This window comes from Sus scrofa, chromosome 10, assembly GCF_000003025.6.
Source record: "Sus scrofa isolate TJ Tabasco breed Duroc chromosome 10, Sscrofa11.1, whole genome shotgun sequence".
Classification (NCBI taxonomy): domain Eukaryota; kingdom Metazoa; phylum Chordata; class Mammalia; order Artiodactyla; family Suidae; genus Sus; species Sus scrofa.
In genome coordinates this window covers 39,315,751-39,341,551 of record NC_010452.4, presented here as the reverse complement: position 1 = coordinate 39,341,551, position 25,801 = coordinate 39,315,751, and the positions used below count along the sequence as shown (strand labels likewise).

Genomic DNA, 25,801 nt, shown 5'->3' with positions numbered 1-25,801 from the left:
TTGCATCAACTAACCCCAAACTCCCAGTCCATCCCACCCACCTCCGCCTCCCCTTTGGCAACCACAAGTCTGTTCTCCAAGTCCATGAGTTTGTTTCTTTTCTGTAGAGAGGTTCACTTGTGCCATATATTAGATTCCACATATAAGTGATAGTATGTGGTATTTGTCTTTCTCTTTCTGACTTACTTCACTTAGTATGAGGGTCTTTAGTTCCATCCATGTTGCTGCAAAGGGAATTATTTTGGTTTTTTATGGCTGAGTAGTATTCCATTTCTTATCAGTGTCTTTTTATTCTTTTTGGAGATCTGACACTTGGTCTCAAGTGTAGTCTTTGGGGAGGGCCTGTGTTAAATAACATCACTCCCCCAAATCTTCCATGTTTATAACAGTTTTACCCTTGAAGGTCATTTTGGCTGCGTGTGAGAAACTTGATGCACAATTTCTCTTGAGTAGCTGACATATGTTACTCTCTGCATAAAACGTTTCTTCTGGAAAGTCTAAGGATAGCTTATTCTTTTCCTTAGAAGTGACTTAGTCATTTTGCTTAGAAGACCAAAGAATCTTTTTCTTTTTCTTTTCTTTTTTTTTTTTTTTTTTTTTTGTCTTTTTGCCTTTTCTAGGGCTGCTCCCGAGGCATATGGAGGTTCCCAAGCTAGGGGTCTAATCGGAGCTATAGCCACTGGCCTATATCACAGCCACAGCAACGCCAGATCTGAGCCACATCTGCGACCTACACCACAGCTCACAGCAACGCCGGATCCTCAACCCACTGAGCAAGGCCAGGGATTGAACCTGCAACCTCAGTGGTTCCTAGTCAGATTCATTAACCACTGAGCCACAACAGGAACTCCTCTTTTTCTTTTTTATTAAAGTCCAGCAGTTGTATATGTCTTTATGTTAGCCAATTCTGAGCCCGTTTTCCCTGGTATATTGAGTAACTTTTCAATATATTCTCAGGTTTTATTTATTTCAGGAGAGAGTCTTCTTGAATTAGTTTTTAAAATTGTGCTCTCTTGTATTGCTGTTTCCTTCTTAGGGCCTCTTACCATATGTACATTAGATCTTCTCTGTTTGTTCTCGAAGTTTTTAATTAGCTCTTTTTCCATCACTTTGGAGTTTTCCCACTTTCTATTTATTTAAAGATATTTCCTATTTGTTAATTCATTCCTTTGTTCCTTCTAGTTTACTCTTTATTTCCAAAATGAATCTTTATTTTTAAAATTTTTTATTGGAGTAGAGTTGACATACAAAGTTGTATTAGTTTCAGGAATACAGCAAAATAAATCAGTTGTATCTACACATATATCCATTTCTTTTCACAGATTCTTTTCCCATATAGGTTATTGTACAGTATTGAGTAGATAAAAATGAATATTTTATTTCTAACTCTTTATGGATCTTTTACTTCTCTTTAAAAAAATGGTTTTTAATTGAGTTCCCATTGTGGTTTAGCAGAAACCAACCTGACTAGTATCCATGAGGATTCAGGTTCAATCCCTTGTCTTGCTCAGTGGGTTCAGGTTCTAGTATTGCCACGAGCTGTGGTATAGGTCATAGATGTGGCTTGGATCTCACGGTACTATGGCTGTAGTTAGGCCAGCAACTGCAGTTCTGAATCTACCACCTAGCCTGGGAACTTCCATAGGCTGTACCTGCAGCCGTAAAAGAAAAAAAAAATGTTTTTTTACTAATCGCCTAATTTATGAGCTTTAATAATTCTAATTATACACTTTCTATAATTTTCTTTTTTTTTCATTTTTTCTTCTTATAGTAACTCTCTAGAGAAATTGACTATGGTCTTTTTATATTGTTCATTTTAAGCTAAAATGAGATTTCTTGGTCTTTTAGGACAGAGATACAGGCCAGGGTAGCATTTCTAATTTTATAATTCTTAGGATGCCATTTCTGCTCTTTTCAGTGATGGAGACTAGGTTCAGGCTCCTTTGCTATCCCCCCATAGCTTTTTTTTTTTCTTTTTAGGGCCACACCACGGCATATAGAAGTTCCCAGACTAGGAGCAGAATCAGAGCTGCAGCTGCCAGCCTACACCACAGCCACAGTATCTGTGACCTGTGGCACAGCTTACAGGATGTAGGTTCAATTCCCAGCCTGGCACGGTCGGTTAAGAATCTGGCACTTCCACAGCTGTGGCATAGGTTGCAACTGGAGCTCAGATCTGGAGCCAGGGACTCCATATGCCACAGGGGAGCCCCCCCCCAAAAAAAATTTTTAAAAATGACCCACGTGCTTAGTGCTGATTGATATGCTGTCCGGAGTCCTAAGTGCAAGAAGGCATGATTTGCCTCACAGAGAAGATAGATAAGCTTCATTCAGGCATGAGTATTGAGTACAGTGTGTTATCTGTGGGTTCAGTGTTAATGAATTAAGAGCATATGCAATGAGATGTCTTTAAACAGAAACACACATGAAATGAGGTAATGTATTGACCAGTTGATGACAGTGTGACCAGGGACTTGCCGAAACTTAACCCTGTTTCTCCCTTAGGAGCAATGTTCAGTATTAGCTAATTCCATTTCTGTGATGATTTAATAGAACTTAGTTACTGCAAATAATAAGACTCAGTTGTGTTTATTCACTTCAATAACCCCAGTAGTTATCACAGTGACTCTCACGTAATAGTCGTTCAATAGATATCTGTTGAAACTGAATCGTCTGTGTGTTATACATACACACATAGAACTTTTATATAACATATAAATTCAGCTGAATTTATTTTTCATGCCAAATGTATACCTCACAGCCTTGTCATCATTACTTTTTTAAAAATGCTAAATATAGGCTTCCTTTTGATACCATCCTTATTTTTATTGTTGTCTAGGATGCTGGAGAAATGGTTCGTTCCTTTGTTGGTGGTTTGGAACTCGTGGTCAATTTACTGAAATCAGATAATAAAGAAGTTTTGGCAAGTGTGTGTGCTGCTATTACCAATATAGCCAAAGACGAAGAAAATTTAGCTGTTATCACAGATCACGGAGTTGTCCCTTTATTGTCCAAACTAGCAAATACAGTAAGTAACACACCTTTTTATTTCAAAATGCATGTTGTCGTAAGATATCACAGTATAGTGGCAAAAGCAATGAGCTTAAAATCCACCGACCTGGATTCAAGTTTAATATCCATCACTTAGGATGTATAAGATCTTGGTGAACTCATTTCATTTCTCTGAGACTAATCAGTGTGAAGATGTATTTGAAATTGTATAATATTAATATTCAAGGTCCTTTTGTTTATCACTGGCAAGTAAGATGGTGGCAAATATAAATGTTATTGTAGAAATCTAAACTAGCATCTTCTTCACTCTCATCATTATTTATGAGCCTTAAGATAATCGTTCATGCCAACTTGAGAAGGTAAATGCTCCTCCCCCAGCTTAGCAAGCTTGGGTCGGTGGCATCCTTGAGCTAGAAAACTTTGGCAATCACTGTGTTATTCATCCAGAGCTGTGCCAGATAGAACAAGCAGCCTTGAGAGAGAATGGCTTCACCATGACAGAGGGATTGGAGCATAGCTTGGACCGCAGAAAAGCCATAGAGCAGAAGTTCAATCACTGGCAGCCTGCTTGGTCTAGAAAATATTTAGGGCCAGACTAACACTGAGTTCTTGAGAATATCTGCCAGACTCAGTTAAGGACACCAAATTGTGGCCTGAACCAAGAGGATAGTGCCATTAATAAAGAGAAAACTATAGCGTTATTCAGTTATGTTACACCTATACACGGTAATTGCATACAGAAATGTTATTCAGTTATACTGTACGTATATGAGGTAATTGCAGACACAAAGAAGCATATGGTCCAAATAAACAATACATTGTTTAATCTGACTAGGAACCATGAGGTTGTGGGTTCAATCCCTGGCCTTGTTCAGTGGGTTAAGGATCTGGGGTTTCCATGAGCTGTGGTGTAAGTCACAGATGCGGCTTGGATCTGGCATTGTTGTGGCTGTGGCATAGGCCAGCAGCTGCAGCTCCGATTTGACCCCTAGCCTGGGAACCTCCATATGCTGCAGGCGCAGCCCTAAAAGGACCACCACCAACAACAAAATACACAATTTACTGTGTTGTCTTCTCCCTCTTGGAAATCAAGGTGTATCACTGATGAGCAGCATTCCTAGCATGAAGTAGAATTCATTCGTTTACCCTAGTTAACTGAAGCCTCCCCTAAGAGTGTCCAATATTCCTTAATTTATTCCTCAACCACATGCCAATCTGTAATTCTGCCTTGTGAGTAGACTTACTCAAAAGGAAATGGAGGCTTAAGCCAATAACTAATGCCAGACACCTGATCACCCTTGAGTGCATGTCCTGCCTTCGGTCCATAAAAAGAAAATGCCAGGTTGAGCCTTGATCCACTGGTGACCCACAAAAAGACTAGTTTCCATCCAGGCACCGCCCGAGTGGCCAGCAGTAATAAACATCTAGAGCATAAACGTGATCTCACGGGGTCATTACAATGCACACACCACACTTGCTTTTCCTTGTGCAGAATAATGACAAGCTGAGGCGTCACCTGGCCGAAGCTATTTCACGTTGCTGTATGTGGGGCCGAAACAGAGTGGCCTTCGGGGAGCACAAGGCAGTGGCTCCGTTGGTGCGTTACCTGAAGTCCAGTGACACCAACGTGCACAGAGCGACAGCTCAGGCTTTGTACCAGCTCTCAGAAAATGCTGACAACTGCATCACCATGCACGAGAACGGCGCTGTGAAGGTACTGTTGATCAACTGTGTGGTGTAGTCCGAGTTAGGTCAGTGGAGGCTGGGAAGAAACATAATGTTAAATTTTACTGAAGGGGGTATTTGAACACACGAAACTGCCCACTTGTTGAGTCATGGCTGCAAATGAGCTGTGTGGTATGGTTACCGTGTTTTGTGCTGCAGAAAAGTTGCATGGAGATAGAATTTTTCGAAATCAAAGAATATAAAATTTACTCAATTAAATAATTGTCCCATAATTTGAATTTGATTCAAGAAAAGGTATAGTGTACAGAGTTCTCATATGGCTTAGTGGGTTAAGGATCCAGTGTTGGGTTATTGCTGTAGCATGGCTTCGAGCCCTGGCCCAGGAATTTCCACATGCCTCAGGTGTGGCCACAAAAGAAAAAAGGCATAATAGATGAACAATCAACAGTGTTCATAATTCTGTTTCATATTTTGTTTACTTAGCATTTAAATGATAAAGTACAGGCACCAAATATACAGCAAAGGGGCTGACAAACAGCAACTAGATAGTCTTGCCAATTTTTTTTTTTTTTTGCCTTTTTTAGAGCCACACCTGTGGCATATGGAAGTTCCCAGGCTGGGAAATGGACCAGAGCTGCAGCTGCCAGCCGACACCACAGCTTGCGGCAACACTGGATCCTTAACCCACTGAGTGAGGCCAGGGATCAGACAGTATGTCAGGTTCATAACCCTCTGAGCCATGGCAGGAACTCCCAGGCTTGCCAGTCTTAACCATATGCAAAGAACCGATTCAAAGATGTGGGGTTTTTTTTTCCCCAAAAAAAATCTGTGTGTCAAATTTTCTTTGCCTTCAACTAATATCCAGGTAGGAAAGTTTTCTGAACATAGACTTTGATGTATCTGTATGTTGGACATCACCTAGAGCTTCTGAATGGGATATTTTAATGACAATAAATATAAAAATACATGAACAGCTTACAAGGATTAGGAAAAATTGACTTAAAATTCAAATTCTTTCTATAGCTTGTTTCCTTGTGGAATATAATTTCATGGTCTATTATTTCAATATGGAGCCTATGACAGCCAGATACATTTATATTTTGCAATGTATGTCCAAAGTTACCTTGGTTTTTTTTAGACACAAGCTAATAAAATCTTCAGTTAGTCATGTTTTGTCTAACATATATATGCTGAATATGAAACATCTTAGAAATAAGACTCAAAATGCCAGTTGGTAATTCTTTTGAGGTGATTATTTTAATTTATCCTTTAAGCCTATTACAGCTGAAGAATATGATGTTAATTTTTCTGAAATTAAGCCCAATTTACATTTAAATATGTCAATCTTTCCATTATAAATCTATTTTTAGAGCACATAAGTTAGGCCAAATTAGTTTTTTCAAGGAAAAAATTGGCATAAAAGCACCTTTTAAACTAAGCACTAATTTTTAAAAGTTAATTATGAAAAAATATACTGGAATGTTAATTTCACATTGCTAAAAATGATAAAAATACCATCACTTCTATGTCATTATGGTCACACTTCAAACAAGAAGATGTTTCTAATTTAAAATTATACATTCTCTTATTGAACAAGGACAGTCTATATACCCTAAAGACTTTTTTAAAAAATGAATCCATAAAAGTAGTCTGGTAAAGTGTCTGACGTGTAACATGCTTAGAAAATTGCCAGTTACTTTCAGAAGAGAATTTCTGGACTGTAGACAATTGCCAGTTACTTTCAGAAGAGAATTTCTGGACTGTAGACAATTGCCAGTTACTTTCAGAAGAGAATTTCTGGACTGTAGACAATTGCCAGTTACTTTCAGAAGAGAATTTCTGGACTGTAGACAACTGCCAGTTACTTTCAGAAGAGAATTTCTGGGCTATAGACAATTGCCAGTTACTTTCAGAAGAGAATTTCCAGACTACTCTGAAAGTTTTCAAGTTTAATAAGGTTTACATATTACCGTTCAGTTGGCATATAGGCCAGGTGCACATGCCACTCTCACTTATTTCCTCTTATAAAGTCAAGAGGTCATCCCAAATCACTTACGAATTGTATTCTGCCCAGGAGTGTTGAAACTATGTTCTCCCATCTGCACAGTTTGTATAGATCAGAGAAAGAAGCAGTAACAATGATTAGGGTGAGGGGACAGGAAAGAGGAAACAAAGCAATCGAGGTTTGTTGCCCTGGAGGCCTTGACCCAGTCAGCTAAAGGTACCTTAAGGGCCTCACTGTCTCACCTACCTGCATTCCCATATCTGCTATTTCTACTGGAGGATAACTGTAAAGAAGAATTTTTTATACATTTACTATAGGCCAGGCTGTCATGATACAGGGGCTGGCCTTACGATGGGTGGGTTCTTCCTCGTGGGGCTTTGGGGAACACATGAGGACCCGTGTCTCCCTCCTCTGGTTTTCTTCAAGGAGTAAAAAAATGTGGATGTGGTGTACTGGGTGCTGGTGGAATCAATGGGATTTGGTCATTGCTTGGACATGGGGAATCAAAGAAAGGGTTGAGTAAAAAATGACTAGGTTTCATGCTAAGTGAAGAGGAAGATCCTATTAACCAAGAGAATGCAGGAAAATATATGGCATATCAGTGCGGTTAAAGTACCTGCAGTGAATGTGTCATATTGCATAACTGCTAACATTTATGACTTTAAATGCGTATGAACTATACCCACTACTTTGGCAGATCCCTGGCTCTTTTTGTTCCTAAATGCTGTAGCACCTTTCTAGTCAAATGCTAACTGTCGGCTCTTCATATTGGTGGGTTCTGCATCCATAGATTCAACCAAGCACTAACTGAAAACATTTTTTTTGTTCTTGTTCTTTAGGGCTGCACCTGCTGCATATGGAGGTTCCCAAGCTAGGGGTCTAATCAGAGCTACAGCTGCTGGCCTGAGGCACAGCAACACAGGATCTGAGCCATGTCTGTGACCTACACTGCAGCTCATGGCAATGCTGGATCCTTAATCCACTGAACAAGGCCAGGGATAGAACCCGCAACCTCATGGTTCCTAGTTGGATTCATTTCCTCTGCACCACAACAGGAACTCCTGATTGAAAATATTCAGAAAAAAATTTCAACAAGTTCCAAAAAAACAAAACTAGTTGGGAGGTCCCGTCATGGCTCAGCAGTTAACGAATCTGACTAGCATCCATGAGGACACAGGTTCAATCCTTGGCAGCCTTGCTCAGTGGGCTAAGGGTCTGGAATTGCCATGAGCTGTGGTGTAGGTTACAGACACGGCTTGGATCCCATGTTGCTGTGGCTGTGGCATAGGTCAGCAGCTACAGCTCTGATTCGACCCCTAGCCTGGGAACCTCCATATGCCACAAGCGCAGCCCTTAAAAGCGGAAAAACAAAACTAGGAATTTGCCACGTGTGCTGGCAACTATTTACATGTCATTTACATTGTATTAAGTGGTATAAATAATCTAGAGATGATTTAAAAACATTGCAGCAGCCAACAGGCACATGAAAAGATGTTCAGCATCACTAATCATTAGAGAAATTGCAAATCAAAACTTTAGTGAGATACTACCTCACACCTGTCAGAATGACTATTGTCAAAAAGACCACAAATAACAAATTTTATTTGTTATTTAGCAAGGATATAGAGAAAAAGGATCCCCTGTACACTGTTAGTGGGAATTGAATTGGTGCAGCCACCATGGAAAACAGTATGGAGGTTCCTTAAAAAACTGAAAATAGAACTTTCCAAAAGGTATATGCATCTCAGTGTTCATAGCAGCCCTGTTTACAATAGCCGAGGTAAGGAAGCAACCTGAATGTCCATTGACAGATAAATGGATAAACAGGGTGTGGTATGTGTGTGTGTGTGTGTGTGTGTGTGTGTGTGTGTGTGTAACACTAGGATGTTAACTCAGCCATAAAAATGAATGAAATTTTGCCATTTGCAACAACATGGATGGATTTGGAGGGCCTTATGCTAAGTGAAATAAGTCAGAGAAAGACAAATACTATATGATATTGCTTATATGTGGAATCTAAAAATTACAACAACCCAGTGAATATAACAACAAAGAAGCAGACTCACAGATACAGAGAACAAACTAGTGGTTACAGTAGGGAAAGAGAAGGGAAGGGGAGAGGGCGAGGGTGAGATATGGGTAGAGGATTCCAAGGTACAAACTATTACGTATAAAATAAATAAGCTACAAGGATGTACTATACATCATGAGGAATATTGCCAATATTATAAAATAATTATAATGAAATATATCTTTAAAAATTGTGAATCACCATGTTATATACTTGAAACTAATATAACACTGTAAGTCAACTATACCTGAATAAAAACAAACTACAAAATAAGGTATATGGAGTTCCTGTTGCAGCTCGGTGGTAATGAACCTGACTCGTATCCATGGGAACATGGGTTTGATCCCTGGCCTTGCTTAGTGGGTTAAGGATCCAGTGTTGCCATGAGCTGTGGTGTAGGTCGAAGACATGGCTGGGATCCTGCTTTGCTGTGGCTGCATCATAGGCCGGCAGCTGTAGCTCCAACTGGACCCCTAGCCTGGGAACTTCCATATGCCGTAGGTGCAGCCCTAAAAATTAAATAAATAAATAAATAAAGTATATGGGACAGTGTGTGTAGGTTATATGTAAATAATATATCACTTTACATAAGGGACTTGAACACCCATGGATTTTGGTGTCCTTGCAGGTCCTGGAACCAACTCTCCTTGGATATTGCAGGATGATGGTATAGTGTTATCTCCTAGTCTTGCAAATATGCCTGCAGCTGCCCATGAGCAATGTGCACAGATTGTCTGACAAGTACCGAGGTCCTACACCCTGTTCCTAAGTAATTTACTCTAGAGTTAGCTTTTTTTTTTTTTCTTTTTAATGGCTGTACCTGCACCTTATGGTAGTTCCTGGACCAGAGATGGAATCCAAGCTGCAGCTGTCACCTGCGCCACAGCCGTGGCAACAGCAGATCCTTTAAACCCACCGCACTGGGCTGGGGATTGATCCCATGCCTCCACAGCAACCCAAGACGCTGCAGTTGGATTCTTAACCCACTGTGCTACAGCGGGAGCTCCTAGAATTAGCTCCTTAGTGTGTACAGTTTCCTCAGCAGTAACAGCTGATATTATGCATTGTAGCTGTCTCATGCCAACTGATGTACGTTCTCTGGTAACTGCAGGCTTGAGCACTGGGACAGACTGAGCTCAGTTTCTGACATGTTCCGTTTAAAAGGTCAGTGTGAATTTTAGGTCTAGAGCAGTGCTATCCAGTAGAAATGTAATGTGAGCCACCTTCATTACATTACATTTTGTAGCAGCCCCGATTTCAGAAAAGATAAAAAGGTACCATTAGTTGTAGTAAGATACTTTATTTAAGCCAGTCTATCCAAGGTATTATTATTTCAGGATACAATCAATATAAACTAATATTTCACATGGTCTTTTGGGGTACTAAATCTTCAAAATCTGGCTGTGCTTTTACACTTATGATACATTTCAATTTGGACTGGCTACATTTCAAGTTTGCAGTAGGTGGTTAGTGGTTTTCTTATTCAGCAGTTCAGGTCCAGAGACAGGGGAGAAGGAAGATTCGGGAAATAACACTGGAGAGGAATTAAGCCATGAGCAAGGAGGGAGACGTTGTGTTTGGCAGAGAGTTTAGGGAAGCCTGGAAAACATCGACATTTGCTCTCATGGAGCATGACGACCAGGAAGAAGAGCTGTTAAGGCAAATTCATGGAGTTCCCGTCGTGGCTCAGAGGTAACGAAGCCGACTGGTATCCATGAGAACGCAGGTTCAATCCCTGGCCTCGCTCAGTGAGTGAAGGATCAGGTGTTGCCGTGAGCAGTGGTGTAGGTTGCAGACACAGCTCGGATCTGGCATTGCTGTGACTCTGGCAGAGGCCAGCAGCTACAGCTCTGATTTGACCCTAGCATGGGAACCTCCATGTGCCACAGGTGCAGCCCTGAAGAAAAAAAAAAAAAAAGTCTCGGGAATTCAGTGGGTTAACCTGGGTTCTGGAATGAACACTGCTAAGCAGTCAACAAGGATTTCCTAATTCAGTTATGATAAAATAAACAATCCTTGTGGTAGAACCTCTCAAGTAAGAAGCTCTAATTCAGGAACAAAGAAATCCCCTGCTCTGGTGAATACAATGGGGTAGGAATAATTCAATCTTATCCTCTTTAGGATTTCATATAGAACTCCTTCTCCACAGTATCAGCCCAAGGTCTTATATCATTAAAACCCCCACCTTTTTTTTTGTTTTTTTGGTCTTTTTAGGGCCACACCCATGGCATGTGGAGGTTCTCAAGCTAGGAATCAAATTGGAACCGCAGCCGCCGGCCTACACCACAACCATAGCAACTCTGGATCCGAGCTGAGTCTGTTACCCTCACCACAGCTCATGGCAAAGCCAGATTCTTAAGCCGCTGAGCGAGGCCAGGGATCGAACCTGCATCCTTATGGACACTAGTCGGGTTCGTTACCACTGAGCCACAAGAGGAACTCCACAAAACCTTATGAACATAGAAGCAGAGCTGTTGGCAATTCTAATGAAAATATAAGCAGTCTAGGAGAGCTACTAAAGTCATTTGCTAATTATAACAAAACTGTAGCTTAGGGAAGTGACAGAAAGAGGGGAAGAAGTGGCAGGAAACCTGAGCAGGACCAGCCCTTTCCTCAGACAGAAAAAGTGATCAAATAGAAAGATTGGTGAGCACCTAGAAAAGGCATGAAGCCCCCTCCTCCTCGCACTGACATTGGTTTTGTATTTGCCAACGTCCATACCTGGCAGGTAAAACTACCTGTAACTTTCTGGAAGGCAGGAAATTGAAGAGACTGCAGGAAACGCCACCTGCAGTGGTCCCAGCAGTGGCAGAGAGGGGAGTTCAGTCTGGGTGGAGCCAAAAGGGTCATTGTGGCTGTCCCCAGACTCTGCAGGTGTGGTGGTGTTCCACAGTACCAGGGGGTGAGCCCAGGAGCTGACATGCCTCTTGGGTTTTGAAGCCTGGCTCGGGGAAAGAAAAGCATCACTAATGCTTTTGAATCAGGAAAATGGGCTTTAGGTATTGAGGTCAACCAGAAACTCACATTGTCTGAATCCAAGTCTAAGCACTTAATGTTTGCTTGAACTATAGTATTGTCTGTTAATTAAAATTCTTTATGTAACTATAGTTTTGAGTACCTTCCTCACATTTCAGATATTCCCTGGAGCGCTGGGAATAGTCCATTTATCAAAATGCAATTAAATTACTTAGTAGGATTACTAGGTATCGGTGCATATATTATGCTACCGCGTATAGAATCATACACAGATCTGCTTCTGATTGGCTTTTTTCTTATTACAGTATTTGTACTTTTCCTTTTTTGTTTTTTGTTTTTTGGGTTTTTTTTGGGGGGTGGGGGTTTTTTTGTTTGTTTGTTTTTTGTTTTTTTGTTTTTTGCTTTTTAGGGCTGCTCCTGTGGCATGTGGAAGTTCCCAGGCTAGGGGTCAAATTGGAGCTACAGCTGCCGGCCTACACCACAGTCACAGCAACATGGAATCCAAGTTGTGTCGGTGACCTGCAGCACAGCTCACAGCAATGCCAGATCCTTAACCCACTGAGCAAGGCCAGGGATTGAACCTGCATCCTCATGGTTCCGAGTTGGGTTCATTAACCGCTGAGCACAAAGGGAACTCCCTGCACTTTTCCCTTAAAGTGAGAAAGAAAAACATACACATGCACATAATTAAAGTATACAATTTGTTGTTTTGACATATATACATATACATACTGTACACACACACACACACACACACACACACAAAATCATTACCAAGTCAAGATAAAGACCCCCCCAAAGTTTCATGCTACCCCTTGCTAAACCTCCTCTCCTGCCCCTTTCTGTCTTGGGCCAACCACTGATCTGCTTTCTATCAATACAGATTCATTTTCATAGATTAGCATTTTCTGGAATTTAATGTAAATAGGATCCTACAGTATGTGCTTGATTTTTTTTGGTTGGCTGCTTTCACTCAGCTCAGGTATTTTCATATTCATCTCTGTTCTCAAATGTATCAATAGCTCCCTCTTCTATTGCTGAGTAGTATTACATGGATTTTCCACAATTTGCTTATCCTTTTGCTTGTTGATGGACTTTTGAGTTATTTCCATTTTGGGGTTATTACAAATAAGGCTGCTATGGATATTCCTGTACAAGTCTTGAATGGACATGTATCTCCATTGCTCTTGAGTAAATGCCTAGGAGTGAGTGACTGGATCATATGACATGTGTATGTTTAGCTTTTGAAGAAACTGCCAAACCAGTTTCCCAAAGTGGTTGTGCCATTTTTACATTCTCACCAGCAGTTTATAGGAAGCATCCTTACCAACACTTGGTATGTTCAGTCTTTTTTATTTGAGACGTTCTAGTAGGTGTGAAATGATATCTCATGACTTCAATTCCAATTTCCCTAATGACTAATAATGTTGAATGTATTTTGATGCGTTTATACGCTAGCTCCATAACTCCTTTGGGGAAATGTTCACATTTTTTTACCTTTTTTTTTAAATGGTCAATGGTCAATTTTGAGTTAATTTTTAAACGATGCTGGATATGAATTGAAGCGCATTTTGGGGAGCATAAGGGCATCATTTATTGAAAAGATTGCCCTTTCTCTACTGAATTTATTTTTTAATTTTGGAAAAATCAGTGTTTTGTTCCCTTGTTCTATCTGTCTATATTTATGCCAATACCACAGTCTTAATCCTGTAGTTTTATAATAAGCCTTAAAGTTAGCTAGGTAATTAAATAGTTAGCCTTCCTAACTTATTGTCGTTTAAAAGTTGTTTTGACTATTCTAGTTCTTTTATATTTCCATATGAACTTTAAAATTAGTTTGTAATTTTCTATAGGAAATGCTTCCAGAGAATTTCGATTGGAATGGCATTAAATCTATAGACTTGGGGGGGGGGAATTGATATCTTAACAATACTGACTCTTCTGACCCATAAAAAAGGACTCTTCTTTCCATTAAATTAGATTTTATTTAATATCGCAGCTATATTCTCTAGTTTTCATCAAATGGGTTTTTCACGTCTTTGGTCAGATTTATCCCTATATAACTGATTATGTATTTTTGACGCTACAGGTAAATGGTTTTTTTTTTGTCTTTTCGCCATTTCTTGGGCTGCTCCCACAGCATATGGAGGTTCCCAGGCCAGGGGTCAAATCAGAACTGTAGCCACCGGCTTATGCCAGAGCCACAGCAACATGGGTTCCGAGCCACATCTGCAACCTACACAGGCCACGGCAACGCCGGATCCTTAACCCACTGATCAAGGCCAGGGATCGAACCTGCAACCTCATGGTTCCTAGTTGGATTCGTTAACCACTGAGCCACAATGGGAACTCCATAAACGGTATTTTAAAATTTTCTATTTCTGATGGTTTATTGCTTTTATATAGAAATACAATTGATTTTATATATTAATCTTGTCTCCTACAATTTAGGTGCAAGTTATTTACTTATTTACTCTAGTAGGTTTTTGGAGATTCCATCAGATTTTCCGTGTAGACAGACTTTATCTCTAAAAGGCCAGATGCTAAATATTTTAGGCTTTGGGGGTGGCATGCACTCTCTGTTGCAGATTCTTTTTTCTTTTTCTGTTGCAATTGTTGTGGCTGTTACTATTATTGACTACCATACAAAAATGCAAGAGCCATTCCTCATTCTGTAAGTCATCGAAAAACAGGTTGTGGTTCGCCAACCTCTCACATAAGTGTGTCATCGGCAAATAAGGGCTTTTTCTTCTTTTCCACACTGGATGCTTTTATTTATTTTTTCTTTCCTAATTGCATTGACCAGAAGCTCTGTACAGTGTTGGAAAGAAGCAGTAAGAGCAGATGCCTTAATCTTACTCTTTTTTTTTTCTTCTTCTTCAATATTTACAAAGTTTTTTTCTAACATAGCCTCTTCTTGGTCTTCTAACTGTCCTCTGTCCCAAGATTCGGGCAACTACCTTCCCTCAGCACATCTTGATCTTACTCTTTATCTTGGGATAATGCATTCGGTCTTTTCACCACTAAGTTTAATATGAGCCGTAGGTCTTTCATGGGTACCATTTATCAGGTTAGGGAAGTTCTCTTCTACCACGACTTGGGTGAGAATTTTTATCAGGGCTAGATGCTGATTTTGTCAAGTGTTTTTCTATATCAATTGACATCATCTCATGGATTTTCCTTTTTAATTTGTTGTTACGGAGGATTACATTAGTTTTCAAATGTTAAACCAATCCGGCATTCTTAGGATAAACTTAAGATAAACTCTGTCAGGATGTATTATCCTTTTCATACATCCTTCTTTTTTTTCTTTCCCCTGCCCCTTTTTTTTTTAGGGCCACATCTTCGGCATATGGAAGTTCCCAGGCTAGGGGTTAAATCGGAGCTGCAGCTGCCAGCCTACACCACAGCCACAGCAATGTGGGATCCGAGCAGCATGGGATCCAAGCCACGTCTGCAACCTACACCACAGCTCACCACAACACCGGATCCTTAACCCACTGAATGAGGCCAGAGATCAAATCTGCATCCTCATGGACACTAGTGGGGTTCGTTACTGCTGAGCCATGATGGGAACTCCCCTTTTCATACATTATTGAACTTAATTTGCTGTAATGTTGTTTAGGGTTGTGCATATATTCATTTTTATAGTATTATTTTCTTATGACGTCTTTCTCTGTTTTGCTATTAGGAGGATGTTGGCTTCAGTGAATAAGTTATAAAGTTTTGTTTCCTATTCAATTTTCCTGAAAAGTTTTATAAGCTCTGGTGTTATGTCTTCCTTAAATGTCTGGTAGAATTCACAAGTGAAGCCATCTAGACCAAAAGTTTTCACTTTCGTAAGTTCTAAAACTACAAGTCCAATTTTTAAAATCTATTTGGGGCCATTCATTATTTATTTCTTGTTGAGTGAGCGCTGATATCTTATGTCTTTCAAAGAATTAGTTCATTTTTTTTAAAACTGTCAAATGTTTTGGCTTAAAGTTGTTTCAAATATTTTCATATCCTTTTAGTATATATAGAGAGCCTGTAGTTATGGCACCTCTTTCTTTCCTGATATTGATAATTTTTATCTTCTTTTTTTATCCTGATCAATCTGGCTAGAAGTCTATCAATTTATTGATCTTCTCAAACAACCAGCTTTGTTTCATTAATTTTTCTCTATTGCTTTTCTTTCTTTCCTTCCTTCTTTCTTTCTTTCTTTCTTTCTTTCTTTCTTTCTTTCTTTCTTTCTTTCTTTCTTTCTTTCCTTCTTTCCTTCCTTCCTTCCTTCCTTCCTTCCTTCCTTCCTTCTTTCTTTCTTTCCTTCCTTCCTTCCTTCCTTGCTTCCTTCCTTCCTTCCTTCCTTCTTTCTTTTTGGTCTTTTTAGGGCTGCACCTGCAGCATATAGAGGTTCCCAGGCTAGGGGTCCAATCGGAGCTGTAGCTGCAGGTCTACACCACAGTCACAGCAACACAGGATCCGAGCCATGTCTGCAACCTACACCACAGTTCACAGCAGCACTGGATCTTTAACCCACTGAGCGAGGCCAGAGATCAAATCCGCAATGTCTTGGTTAGTAGTCAGGTTTGTTAACCACTGAGCCAGGACGGGAACTCCTCTCTATTGCTTTTTATTTCCATTGATTTCCTTTGTGATTTTATTATTTCCTATCTTCTGATTACTTGTGGGTTTCATTTTCTCTTCTTTGTCTAGTTTCTTAAGGTGGAGACCAAGGTAATTGATTTGACACCTTTATCGTTTTCTAATAAATGTGCTTAGTTGTATAAATTTTCCTCTAATACTGCATCCCCGAAGTTTTGATAAATTCTGTTCTCATTTTTATTACGTTAAAAATACTTTCTGATTTCCCTTTTGATTTCCTCTTTGACTCGTGGATTATTTAGATGTGTGATATTTAGTTTCCAAATATTTGAGGATTTTCCAGGTGCCTTCCTGTTATTGGTTTGTAATTGGATTCCACTGTACTCAGAGAATACACATGATATTACTCGAATATTTGTAAAACATTTGAGACTTCTTCTGTGCCCCAGAATATGGTTTATCCTGTTAGTGTTCCATGTGCACTTGAAAAAAAATGAGTACTTTGATGTGGTTAGGGTGAAGCATCCTATAAAGTTTAATAAAGTCAAGTTGGTTAATATTATTCAAATATTCGACATCTTCATTGATTTTATGATTACTTGTTCTATCAGTTATTATGGATTTGCCAATTTCTACCTCCAGTTCTATCAGTTTTTTTCTCCATCTATTTTGAAGCTGCCTTATTAGGTGCATAAATACTTAGGAATAATGTGTTCTCTCAATCACCCCTTTTTCACTACGAAATGGTCTTAATCCCTGGTCATATTCTTTGTGTTGGAATCTACCTTTTTTTCCTACTAATAGAAACATTATGATTTTTTTTGGGGGGGGGAGTTAGTATTAGCACGCTAAATTCTAGTTTTTTCTATCCATTTACCTACTCGTGTATCTTTATTTAGAGTGGCTATTTATAGACAGCGTATAGTTGGGGTGCTATTTATTCTTTTCAGTCGTGCAGATTTTCATCTGGTGTCCTGTTCTTTCTGCCCAAAGGACTGTTAACATTTCTTATAGTACAGTTCTGTTGATCATAAATTCTTTCTGCTTTTGTCATGTCTTAAAAAAAATACTTTATTTTGTCTTTCTTTTCAAAAAATATTTTGCGAGGTGTAGAATTTTACACTGAATTTGTTTTTCCTTTCAGAAGTTTAAACATGTTGCTCCATTTTATTCTCACTTGTGTTATTTCTTTCTTTGTATTTCTTTTTATTGTTTTTAAATTTTTTGGTTTTTTGGGGCCACTCCTGGCATACGGAAGTTCTCAGGCTAGGGGTCGATTCGGAGCTGCAGCTGCCGGCTTACGCCACAGCCAAAGCAATACAGGATCTGAGCCACATCTGTGACTTACACCACAGCTCGTGGCAACCTTGACCCACTGAGCGAGGCCAGGAATTGCATCTGCATCCTCATGGATACTAGTTGGCTTTGTTTCCGCTGTGCCATGACAGGAACTCCTCACCTGTATTATTCCAGAGAATAAATCTGCTACTGTCTTTACATTGGTTCACCTGTATGTTATGTGTCTTTTTCCTTTGGCTGCTTTTTTTATCTTATCTTTTTATTTAGGGCTGTACCTGAAGTATATGCAAGTTCCCAGGCTAGGGGTCAAATTGGAGCTGTAGCCGCCGGCCTACACCACAGCCTCAGCAACATGGGACCTGAGTCATGTCTGTGACCTACACCACAGCTCACGGCAACGCCGGATCCTCAACCCAATGAGCCAGGCCAGGGCTTGAACCCACTTCCTCATAGATACTAGTGGAGTTTGCTACTGCTGAGCCACAATGGGAACTCCCTGCTTCTTAAATATTATTTTCATTGATTTGGGGCAACTTGATTATGATGCACCTTGGCATCATTCTCTTCATATTTCTTGTGCTTAGGGTTTGTTCAGCTCTTGGGTCTGTGGGCATATAGTTTTCATAAACTTTGGAAATTTTTGAGCCATTATTTCTTCAAATACTTTCCTTCTCCCCTCTTTCTCTCCTGTCCTGTGGAAACTCCATTTTCACCTACATTTGGCTACTTAAAGATTCCCCAGAGTTCCTAAGGTGCTGTTAAAATGTTTAATCTGCTTCTATCCTCTCTGTTTTAATTGGAGATATTTCCTTTTTTCCTTATATTTTTAATGATTTTTATTTTTTCCATTATAGTTGGTTTACAGTGTTCTGTCGATTTTCTACTGCACAGCAAAGTGACCCAGTCACACACACACACACACACACACACACACACACACACATATGCATTCTTTTTCTCACATTATCCTCCATCATACTCCGTCATAAGTAACTAGATATAGTTCCCAGTGCTATACAGCAGGAACTCATTGCTTATCCATTCCAAAAGCAATAGTTTGCATCTGTTAACCCCACATTCCCAGTCCATCCTGCTCCCCCCCGCCCTTGTCAACCACAAGTATGTTTTCCAAGTCCATGAGTTTATTTTCTGTGGAAAGGTTTGTTTGTGCCAAATATTAGACTCCAGTTATAAGTGATATCATATGGAATTTGTCTTTCTCTTTCTAATTTACTTGGTATGAGAGTCTCTAATTCCATGCATGTTGTTGCAAATGGCATTATTTTGTTCTTTTTTATGGATGAGTAGTATTCCATTGAGTATATATATATATATATATATATATATATATATATATATCACATCTTCTTAATCCATTCATCCATTGATGGACATTTAGGTTATTTCCACTTCTTGGCTATTGTGAATAGTGCAGCAATGAATGTACGGGTGCATGTGTCTTTCTCAAGGAAAGTTTTATCCAGATAGATGCCCAAGAGTGGGATTGCTGAGTCATATGGTAATTCTATATTCAGTTTTCTAAGGTACCTCCATACTGTTTTCCATAGTGGTTGAACCAATTTATATTCTAATTGGGGATATTTCTATGTCCTCAAGGAGAGTAATTTTTTGCAATGTTTAATTTGTCCTTATTCCCATCCAGTGTATTTTACATTTCAGATATTAGAATTTTCACGTCTCAATATTTAGCTTGAGTCTTTTCGTACATCTCTCATATCTCTGCTTAACATGTTGACTTTTCCCTCTGGCCTCTTGCACATATGGAATCCAGTTCTAATTACAGTTTAAATATTTTTGCTTACTTTCAGTTGGTTGACTTTTCTGTTTATCATTGGACATTGGACAGTGAATTTTAATGTGTTGAGTGTTGAAATTTTTTTTTTTTTGTATTTCTACAAATATTCTTGCGTTTTGTTCTGGGATGCCATTACATTAATCTGGAACAAGGTGATCCTTCCTGTCTTTGCTTTTACGCTCTGCTAGTAAGACTAGAGTAGGTCTAATTCCTCCCCACCTCTGTGGCAAGACCCTCCCAGTTATTCTGCCTGACACCTGGTGACTTAGGAGTTCTCCATTTAGAGTGGTGAGATCAGGCACTATTCTTTGCTGGCTTGAACTTCAGAGATGGTTCCACCTCATCTTCAGGTGCTCCCCTTCCAGTCCTGAAGTGGTTTCTTCATTCACAGGTGCCTAGAGATTCAGTACTGCACTAGAGATTCAGGCCACCTGACGCAGGTCTCCGAGTTCTGTGTTCAGCATCCTCCCCTCCAGCAACCTGCCCTGACATCTAGGCATCCTGGTTCCCCAGACGCCCAGCTCTGACTCCCAACTCAGGGAGATGGCCAAGCCTTGCGTGGGTTCTCTCTTCCCACACAGCAACCTGGCTACCCTCTCCAGGCAGAAGGCTGGCACAACCTTAGGGCTAACCATTTCCATTTTCCTCTTCTCAGCAATCACTTGCTTTCTTTGCGGTCTGAAGTCCAGTGATGTGAAAGCCATTTTTGCTATTTTCTGTTCTTCAGTTACCTGAGACAGAAAGCAAGTCCAGTCCCTGTTACTCTATCTCAGCATGAAGGAGAATTCTTATTTTCCTTCTAGATTTTCTTTTCTAGAATAAATGTATTCTAGTGTGATAGCTGACAGAGGTGAGTTATTGATTTTAAATACATGCCTCACTGATGAGGAAACAAAGGGCCCGGTAAGTGAAGTTGCCAAAACCCCACGATCAGTTCATCGGGTTTAGCGCTGTTTCCTCTAGATGAGTGAATTTCAAGCCTGTCTCATGGACCCTTAGGGTTTCCCCTGGGAAGAGCTCAGTGCCTCGCACTCAGGCCCTGGGGAAGTCGGGGGCAGGCGGGGATAGTCACCTACTTCAATTAGAGCAGTTATTTTTTCCATTTTGTGTATTAAAACTGTGCATGAGATTGCTTCGAGTAAACTTTTTTAGCTGCTTTAAAAGGAATTGAAAATTACTGCACAAGGCCACCCTGCCCTTCAATAGCTTTGTTTATGAAATTCAAGAGGGGTCACCCTTTTCATATTCATTTAGCACTTTTCTTTGATGGCAAGGTTTACAAAATAAGAATCTCTCTGGTAGGCCTGAAGAATTCAAATCTTAATTCTTCCATTCTCACAAGTTCAGTGCATGTAAAAGTCGCTTACAAGTCACTTGTTTTGGGTCTGAGTCTTTCTTGGAGAGCTCTTGGCAATGCCTCTGCCCTTGAGGAGATCCTGGGGTCTTTTCTAAAGTATTCCGAGGGGCACTTGGGAAAAACTGCTGGGGAGGGCGTGAGCTGATGTCTTTGTCCTGCCAGCTCTGCGTCACTGTGATGAATCCATCTTGCTTCTGCTAAGTCATTACCACCCCACCCCCAGCAAGATAACCCCCCCTTCTTGAAAGCTAAAGGTGAAAAGGTGAAAGAGAGAGCTGCATGGAAGTGTAGCAAAAGTGCTAAATAATAATGAAAGTAATGTCATCTTCATTTATTCAGCTTCTTCTTCTTCTTCTTCTTTTTTTTTTTTTTTTTTTTTTGTCTTGGTAGGGACACACCCATGACATATGGAAGTTCCCAGGCTAGGGGTCAAATCAGAGCTGCTGCTGTTGGCCTATGCCACAGCTACAGCAGCAGTGGATCTGTGCCACATCTACAACCTACATCACAGCTCATGGCAATGCTGGATCCTTAACCCACTGAGCGGGGCCAGGGATGGAACCTGCGACTCCTGGATTCTAGTCAGATTTGTTACCACTGAGCCATAATGGGAACTCCTATTCAGCTTCTTAGGTATATATTCTTTCATTCCATCTTCTCCATTGTTTATTGAGACAGAACTTTGCATTTCCTCCATTAAGAAAAAAAAATTTAGGGCATTCCCATCGTGACTCAGTGGTAACAAACCTGACTAGTATTCACGAGGACTCAGACTTGATCCCTGTCCTCGCTCAGTGGGTTGGGAATCCTACGTTGCTGTGGCTGTGGTGTAGGTTGGCACCTGCAGCTCCAATTTGACCCCTCACCTGGGAACTTCCATGTGCCACGGGTGTGGGTCTAAAAGGACAAAATAATAATAATATTTTTTTAATTGTTAAAAATTTTATTGGAATGTAGTTGACTTACAAAGTTGGGTTAATTTCAGATGTACAACAAAGTAAATCAGTTATACATATATCTATTCCTTTTCAGATGCTTTTCCCATCTAGGTTAGTACAGGGTCCTGAATAGAGTTCCCTGGGCTTAACAGCAGCAATACAAATGCACCTAGAAATTATCATACTAAGCGAAGTAAGTCAGACAGAGAAAGACAAACATTCTATGAAATCATGAATATGTGGAATCTAATAGAAACGATGCAGTAGATCTTAAAAAACAGAAACAGACTGATTTCCTCCATTTTATAGATAAAGAAACGGAGTCTCACAGAGGTTAAATAATTTGTCCCAAATCACCCAGGACAAAAGGAAAGGAGCCAAGAAATCTGTTTCCAGGGTCTGTTCTCTGAACCCCCATTGCAAGGTCAGGCTGAAGTGCCCCCAGCACACGTGGGTGTGGGCGCCAGTGTTGAACTATATTTGAAAGACTGAGTCTGGTTGAGAAACTGCTTTCCAAGGTAGAACAGCTGTCTGGAAAGGTATGAAAAGGCCTGGGACTTGGCGGAGAACACACGTATTTTATGGTGGACTCGTGCCCGTTCGTCCTGTCAGCCCTCGCACCCTCTCTTGAGTTATGCCCCCCATGCTTTATTTTTCTCCTTAGTTTTCATGATTTTCCAGCCTCTCTTGCTGCCCTTGAAGCTTTTGCATATGCTTAATGTATGCCAATTAAACGTTATTACTAGAAAGAGTTACAGTTTATAAAGTTAAAACCAGATGATTTTGTGATTTTAAAAAATTGCGTTTCTCATCTGTACATAGACTTTAATAAGGGTAGCTATATTTTCCAAAGGTAATGATATATTAGTTAATATTGGTTAATTTAGTTAATATGAATGGTATTTTATGCTCTGTGCATGTATATGTGTATTCTTGACCTTTTTTAGAATTAAGAAAACTGGAACTAAACTACCTGAATACGTGAGCGTTGGGCTTAATTTAAACCTTTTCATTAATCAAGTTTCTAGGCCTTCATGACCTATATTCCAAAAGTCCAAGATCTTTATATTATTTTAACTTTTAAAACATCTCCCACCACCAAGGGGCATACTTCTAGGTACTATAAATACCATTAATTATGACACCATAAAAGAGGAAATCCCTAATCAAAGAAACTAAATTGAAAACCTAAACTTTAACCTGGAAACTTGGAACAAAACTCTCAAGTCTCTTAGCATGTCATGAATAATAGTGTCCATTCTCTGAGTCCATTCCACTTCTGAGTCAGAACCCTCATATCTCCTTTCCCAGTACTCTTGAGGATCAGGGGCTAAGCCCATCAGTTAGTCCTGGGTCACACTGATGTGGTCTGTTATAGGAGCATTTCCCAAAGTGTGGTCCAGGGTCTACCCATCTCCAAGTAGTATAGGGCTTATTTAAAAACAGATGTTGCTGGGCCAGACCCTCCATCATCTGACACTGAGTCTCCATGAACGACACAAGGAAACTGTATTTAACCAAGCTGCCAAGGTGATGGGGAAGTCCGTGGATCTTTGGGAACCACTGATCCATAGGCGTTTCCATGGCCAGAGCATCAGACCATCATTGACAGCAGTCACACCCCCACCCCACCCCGATGCTCAGAAGTCAACCTCTTCAGACAAAAAGGTTAGAGAACCCTGATGATGATGGATCCACTGCATGAAAAGCTCAGTACCCCCAACCAGCCCTGGTGGTGCCCTTGGAGTGCTCCCGTGTGTGACGTCATATGGAACAGGAAGAGTAACCTGCGACCTACACCACAACTCATGGCAACCCCAACCCACTGAGCAAGGGTGGCAGGTCCTTGTGAACTTGGCACATGTGAAGACAATCTGTCTAGGGCACTTTATTTGCTCATCATCAGAGACAAGACAAGAAGGAGGATTTTCTGCTAATACTATAGAAATGTAAGTTTCTAAGCCTGAGAGAAGACTGAATTTATGTGTTACCTACTTTCAAATTCTACCTTCAAAGCTGGAAGCTTTGAAAACGGGAAGATCTGACACAGTATGCCAGGCCTGGGCCAAGCCAATTAATTTAATTGCCTTTGAAAAAGCATCAAAGTATCTGTTGCCTGTCCTATAGCACAGTGCTTCTTAATCTTTTTTGCTGTCAGCAAAAAAACATGTAATGTTTGTTAATGGACAAAGGTACTTGTGGCCTGGAGGTAACCGGTCTGCGGCCTCTCGCAGCATCTGAATACTAAGGGCTTGCTGTTCAAAGTGTAGTCCCAGAAACAGCAGCACAGATGTGCTTGTCAGAAATGCACAAGCCAGGAGTTCCCATTGTGGCTCAGTGGGTTAAGAATCTGACTAGTCTCCATGAGGATTCGGGTTTGATCCCTGCCCTCACTCAGTGGGTTAAGGTTCTGGCGTAGGTCACAGATGCGGCATGGATCCTGTGTTGCTGTGGCTGTGGTGTAAGCCTGCAGCTGCAGCTCCAATTCAACTCCTGGCCCTGGTACTTCCATTTACTGCAGGTGCAGCTGTAAAAAGGGAAAAAAAAAAAAGTTTTTAATTTTTTTAAGCTGTAAAAAAAGAAGTGCACAATCTCAGACTCTGCCAGACCTACCCAGAATCTGCATTTGAACAAGATTCTCTGATGATTCACAGCCACAGTGAAGTTTAAGGGCACTGGGTAAGGCACAGTCTTATGACAACTCAGAAAAAGGAATCAAGCAATATGGAAAAATTCCTGCTGGAGTTGCCTTGATTAGCAATTCAAATTTGATATCATTTTAACATCTTCTCATTTTTTTGGGAGGGGGTCTTTTTAGGGCCACACTTGCAGCATATGAAGGTTCCCAGGCTAGGGGTCGAATTGGAGCTGTAGCTACCAGCCTATGTCACAGCCACAGCAATGCAAGATCCAAGCTGCATCTGTGACCTACACTGAGCAGAGCTGCATCTGCTCAGGACAACAGCGGATCCTTGACCCACTGAGCGAGGCCAGGGATCAAACCTGTGTCCTCATGGATAGTATGTCAGGTTTTCAACCCACTGAGCCATGACCAGAACTCCTGCTTGAGTCCCCACTTGAAAAATTGGGAAGCTTTAGTTCAGCAGTCTGAGTGATGTGCCCAGTGCCCTATAGATAGAATGCAGGATCCACTAGATTCGATAAATTGCAAGCAACCCAAATAACTCAAAGAAGCTTAGGCACCATTTGACAGATCTCATGGACCAGAAGACAGCCAAGCCCTGAGAAGATACTGGGGAAAGGGCCTCAGCATTGTTTAACACCTTTTCTTTCATCCATCATCTCCCTTCCTTTCTGTATCTGTTTCATTTTATTCTTTCTCTGCGAGTTGGCTCTGTTCCTCCACATTTGTCTCCTCCATTTCTGCTAGGTTCCCTCTCTAGTCACCCAAGGAGGTCAGGTATCATTTTCACCTTCAAATCAAAAATCTCAGAGAGGGAGTTCCTGTTGGGGCTGGAAGTTCCTGTTGTGGCTCCACGGGTTATGAACCCGACTAGGAACCATGTGAGATGCAGGTTGGATCCCTGGCATCACTCAGTGGGTTAAGGATCCAGCGTTGCCATGAGTTGTGATGAGGGTCGCAGATGTGGCTTGGATCCCGGCTGTGGCTGTGTCGTGAGCCGGCAGTTGTAGCTCCAATTCGACCCCCCAGTCTGGGAACTTCCATATGCCACAGGTACGGCTCTAAAAAGCAAAAACAAACAAAGAAACAAACAAATCTCAGGGAAAGGAATCTGATTGGCTCAGTTTGGGATAAGTACCACCCTCAGTCCAGTCAACTGTGGACGAGGAGAGGGTGGTCTCTTCATTGTCCTTGACAATGAAGGGCATTCTTGTGAGCCAGGAGGGCAGTGTGAAGGCACACACTGATGTGACAAGCCATGGTTTGGGGTTCTGGACCACCACCCAAGCCGTGGTTAGGTCCATGGATGTTCACTATCCTTCATCATCATGATGTTACTGGCAGTGCTTTAGGCTTCCGTATACTTTTGTATATATTATCCCCGCACGTCTCTCAAAGATGTACCACACTTCT

The 25,801-nt window shown here is 40.7% G+C and overlaps 1 protein-coding gene across 13 annotated transcripts in view; it reads left to right on the top strand.

Moving 5' to 3' along the window:
- The window catches only part of ARMC4 (armadillo repeat containing 4), a 186,674-nt gene that overhangs the window by 121,545 nt on the left and 39,328 nt on the right, over positions 1 to 25,801 (top strand). For all 13 annotated transcript variants that reach the window (XM_021064726.1, XM_021064716.1, XM_021064712.1 and 10 more), the window contains 2 exons: positions 2,840 to 3,028; positions 4,505 to 4,726. In XM_021064726.1, coding sequence (XP_020920385.1) covers positions 2,840 to 3,028; positions 4,505 to 4,726 — 411 coding nt within the window. The remainder of the gene's footprint in view (positions 1 to 2,839; positions 3,029 to 4,504; positions 4,727 to 25,801) is intronic.